This window comes from Bidens hawaiensis, unplaced genomic scaffold, assembly GCF_021521415.1.
Source record: "Bidens hawaiensis isolate Kalapana, Puna unplaced genomic scaffold, B.hawaiensis_p1.1 tig00419374_1, whole genome shotgun sequence".
Classification (NCBI taxonomy): domain Eukaryota; kingdom Viridiplantae; phylum Streptophyta; class Magnoliopsida; order Asterales; family Asteraceae; genus Bidens; species Bidens hawaiensis.
In genome coordinates, this window is record NW_027504839.1 from 1,352,246 (window position 1) to 1,356,946 (window position 4,701).

At 33.5% G+C, this 4,701-nt stretch overlaps 1 protein-coding gene across 1 annotated transcript; it reads right to left on the bottom strand.

Annotated features, from left to right (window-relative positions):
- Window positions 1-893: 893 nt before the first annotated feature.
- LOC143608452 (malate dehydrogenase, glyoxysomal-like) lies at window positions 894-4,147 on the bottom strand. Its single transcript, XM_077083488.1, has 9 exons — window positions 3,964-4,147; window positions 3,671-3,889; window positions 3,285-3,599; window positions 3,111-3,200; window positions 2,071-2,154; window positions 1,952-1,987; window positions 1,773-1,862; window positions 1,134-1,228; window positions 894-1,056 (listed from the first exon to the last, which is right to left on the bottom strand). Exons 2-9 carry the CDS (start codon window positions 3,887-3,889, stop codon window positions 984-986), a joined length of 1,002 nt encoding a protein of 333 aa, XP_076939603.1. The 5' UTR covers window positions 3,964-4,147; the 3' UTR covers window positions 894-983.
- Between the last annotated feature and the right edge of the window lie 554 nt (window positions 4,148-4,701).

Consider the following 4,701-nt stretch of genomic DNA (forward strand, 5'->3'; position numbering starts at 1 on the left):
ATGATGTATTTGTGTTGTATTATATGCAACAAAACACTATTTTATATATACAATACACATTAATGCACATACGGATTACATCGACGGTTTGTTTTTTGTTTTTTTAGGAACAATATCATTCTAATAATCTTATTAGAATGAGGAAAGAAAAAAAATCACAGAATAATTTTTTTTAAAATAGTTAAAAATAATTCCTTACTAGTTATCTCTTTAAAAGAAGCTCTCTCTCGATCTTACCCCTATATATATATATATATATATATATACACTAGTCTTAGAAGCCCGTGTATTACATGGGATAAGTTAATGTATAACTTACAATGAATAATTTAATACAAATAAAATAACCGTTAATTAAGTCTAGTTATATTATGTAAAAAAATGTATTACAAATATAGTCACTTTATATCATCAAATGTATTTGAATTTTAAATCGAGAATGAGAAATAGAAAATTTGTCTATGATTTTTAAGACTGGATATTTATAAAAAAAAAAAAAAATATTGTAATTTTCTTCAATACAAAGATGTCTCAAAAATTGAATGTTATTGTATTCTCTAAACATAAACATTTTTATATACATTTTAATTTTAAAGAAAATACTTTAGGACACTTATTACTATATTAATATTTATTTTATATTAAGTATGTTTACACTATAATTTATGACATTACTAATTCAATCAATGGAAATTGACCAATTAATACGATATTTTGAATTTATAATCAATAAATACTATATATAAAACCGATATTTTTTCTTTCTTTTCCATCAATAAAATAGAAGTGATTTGAACGGGAATTTAATAGTGAGAACTTTAGAATACCATGTGTTTAGAATTATTTTCTGTTATTAATATATATATATATATATATATATATATATATAGCAGTATTGTACCTGGTATTTCCTCTCTCAGTATCCCGATACAAATTATGAAAACCAAAATATATCTGCTCTTTTATTCTACAGTCAAAGCCCATCATTTGGTAGCAAACAAAACCCCTTTCTCAATACTTCCCGCTAACTCTTTCTTTGCCATCTCTAAACCCACCCTGTAGATATGTGTTAAAAGTCCCTCAACTTTAAATCATATAACTTCTTTTTACATGAAACAACATTAATAATTTACCTTTCAAACTCATTCATGGGACCAAGTGTGTATATTTCCTCTATGCCATTACGACCCAACCTCACCTTTGATGCAAAGAAAGGTAGTTCTATAACCTACAAGATAAAAAAAACACAGCCCAAATTTTAAATCCAATAATAAACTTAACAGGAAAACAAAGGCATAAGTTGGCAACCCACCTCATTAGCCCACACTGCCATGTGCCATATAACATGTTGGCTTAGCCTACGCTTTCAGATATTTAAATGTAGGCTAAGCTGACATGTTATTTGGTAGGTTAGTTTAGCATACTGATCTACGTGACAGTGTGGGCTAATGAGGTGGGTTGGCCGGAGGCTAAATTAGCCTACAAGTGGACATGTGTCACACTAAGTATCGGAAGGTGGGGTCTGCTGTACTTTACTACCTTTCATGGGATTTAGTGCCGAAAGCGCCGGCAAGGCCTTAGCCTACTTGGTCGACTAGACTGATGTGTCTCACTCTAACTGGTTTATAATGGGGATGACTATAATGTGGTAGGCTAAAGAAAGGTGATTATTTTTGAAAAAATATTTGGTCAACATGTCTACTTTGGTAATTTTCCTTAAAATTTAACGGGTTCTCATGGTCAATAAAAGAGAATTGAACACGAAAACATACCACAGAAGGTACAAAAGCGCATTTAATAACATCTTTATCGCCTCTTAAGCCTCTTAAACACGCATCAGCAAACTTAACAGCAGCATAGGCCTAATATGTGGAATATGATGATGGTTAAAAAATTGTGCACTTGAATTTTGAAAGATATAAAAATTAAAGAATATGTTATGGAATTTGACCATGGAAAGAGTTGCAGATCCAGCACCAGCTTTTGCCTGTAACATGAGACTTAAGTTAGGAAATTAATATTTGAAAATTTAATAAATGGAAATTAAAAGTTTAAAACTAAGGTTTTTACCTCAACGACTTCAGTTCCACCATTCTGGATACGTGATGTTAGGTTTGAAGCTTCCTCTGATGTAAAGGAACATGGAGGCTTAATCTGCGTATATTATTTGTGTTTTAGATTTAAATCGAGAAAATATCGATTCTGAAAGGACTAGCATTGATTAGTCCTGTAGACGAACCGAACATTCAGTGAATCGTTCATAAACAAGTAATGTTCATTTTCTTAACGCACAACAAATATATATTCGATAAACTGTGTGTCAGTGTTCGGTTCAAATCAAATGAATGAACAGTAGGGGCGTTGGTTTCTGACATGATCCAACTTCACACACAGCACATAAAAAATCAGGTTTTGGTAGGCTTAGTGAAGCGTTCATGAATTGTTCGGCGGGTAGTCTATTTATACTCGTTTATCCAATCAATGAACGAACATGAACACATGCCTTGTTCGTTCATTTATGTTCTTGAACCTTCATTTATGCTGTCTATTTATGTTTCTTTTAAGTTTTTCGTATGCATTCGTAAATATGTGCTTACATTTTTTATACGCATTACAATTTAGTCTAGTTATGATAACCCTTTAGGCCATCATTTTGTTGTTCACATTCACTTTTAATTGGTTTTAGCTCAGTTATGTTCATTAATCTGTGTTCAGTTTGTTCGTTTGTTTACATTCGTTTTTACTGTTAACAAACGAACATGAACAATAAACAAACGAACATAAATAAGCATGTACAAGAAAACCCGGTTCAATTAATTTTTCATGTCTGATCTTTTTTTTGGTTAAGGTTAAACAAATGAGAACGAACATGCTCGGTCGGGTTCATTTACAAGGCTAGGTTTTTGGGATGTAATATTGAAATGTCTAAGCCGTTAAATAAATGGGTCATGTTCAGTCCCGTTTACGACTAGTTTAACACATTTATTACAACTCTCCAAACTGTTTAGCATGTATACAACCCGTCAAACGTTAACCCATTTGACTCGTTTAATAAGCGGGTCAAGTTCAGTACTCTGCAAATAACTTGAGAGGAAACACAACTTCAATACCTGAGATAGAAGGGGCAAAATGGTAACTCCAGCATGACCACCTACTACCGGAACATCGACTTCCCTTGGATCAAGCCCCAAAACTTCAGCCTTTACTTAAATAATATAAAAAGTTACACAAATGATACAATTAGAGAATATAATTACACCCACACGTATTAATCTTCTTCATACCGCAAAAGTATTAGCTCTAACAACATCGAGCATTGTAACACCTAAAAGCCTCTTAGGATCATACGTTCCGGCCTTTTTAAACACCTGAGCAGCAACGGGAACTGTAGAATTGACGGGATTGCTAATTATGTTAACAATGGCATTGGGGCAACACTTAGCAATTCCTTCACAGAGTGTCCTAACGATTCCGGCGTTGATATTGAAGAGATCATCACGAGTCATTCCCGGTTTTCTTGGAACTCCAGCTGGAATGATCACAAGATCCATGCCAGTAAGGGCGTCCTCTAACTGTTGTGGCCCAAGAAAACCGCGCACCTAAGTTTCAAGATGATTGATATTATTAGGATTGAATAAAATAGAATAGAAGTTTGTTAATAATTACGTACCACTGCACTGGTGTCCATGTGACTGATGTCTGAAGTGACACCAGGAGTATTGGCAACATCATAGAGATGAAGAAGTGATATTAATGGATTCATTTTCATCAACATTGACAGTGGCTGACCAATGCCTCCAGATGCACCCAATATTGCTACTTTGAATCCTGATGAGCCTCCTTTTGCACGGCAATTTGACGGCTCTAAACTAGCAAAATTTGCTTCCATCTTCAAATCGAATTATTTATTTAATGTTAAGTCAAAAACACGTGAAGATTATTGAAATAGAAGAAAATATGAACCTGCAGTAGTTGTAGTTGATGAGGGTTTAGGTGAGCTGAGATTCAGGAGATGCGTTGACTAGCAGCATCTCCTCCTGCATGCTGATGCTGATGCTGATGCTGATGCATATATTCTAATTAATCTCGGGAAATTGGTGACGAGTGAATGAATAGGTTTTACTGACGGAATTAAAGTGAAATTGAGAGAATGAACGACCAAGAGGGAGGAGGTTGCTTGAAGAAAATATTGTATCGGGAAGTGTGAAGGAGATCAGATCAGGGTTTATGTTATCTTCCTCAAAAATGACCATCATGAATTATTGGGAGACGTAACTCTTCTCACCTCTTCTGTTCTATTATTATTATTAAAAATAAATATAAATATAATGGAATAAAGTTCATTACAACAAACTCATATAACAACAAACCTCTCCAAACTTTCATAGTGGTGGCAAAATAAACCAAAACTGGTTCTTTTGGGTCAATATGAATAATTTTAAATTAGAATGAGTTATGATGCATTAAAGAACTTCTAAGAAGGTCAAGATGGGTTGGGGAAATGCTAGTGACTTTTGGTTATAGGTTAGATAGGGTTTGTTCATGGGTTAGAATGAACTAAAATAAGCTCCATTCAATTTTATTTTAAACAAAACCCATGAAACCGAATAGAAACCGAGAAATCGAAACCGAAATAATTGAAACCGAATGGATACCAAACCCGACCGAAATGAAAAGAAAAAACAAAACCGAACCGAAAAA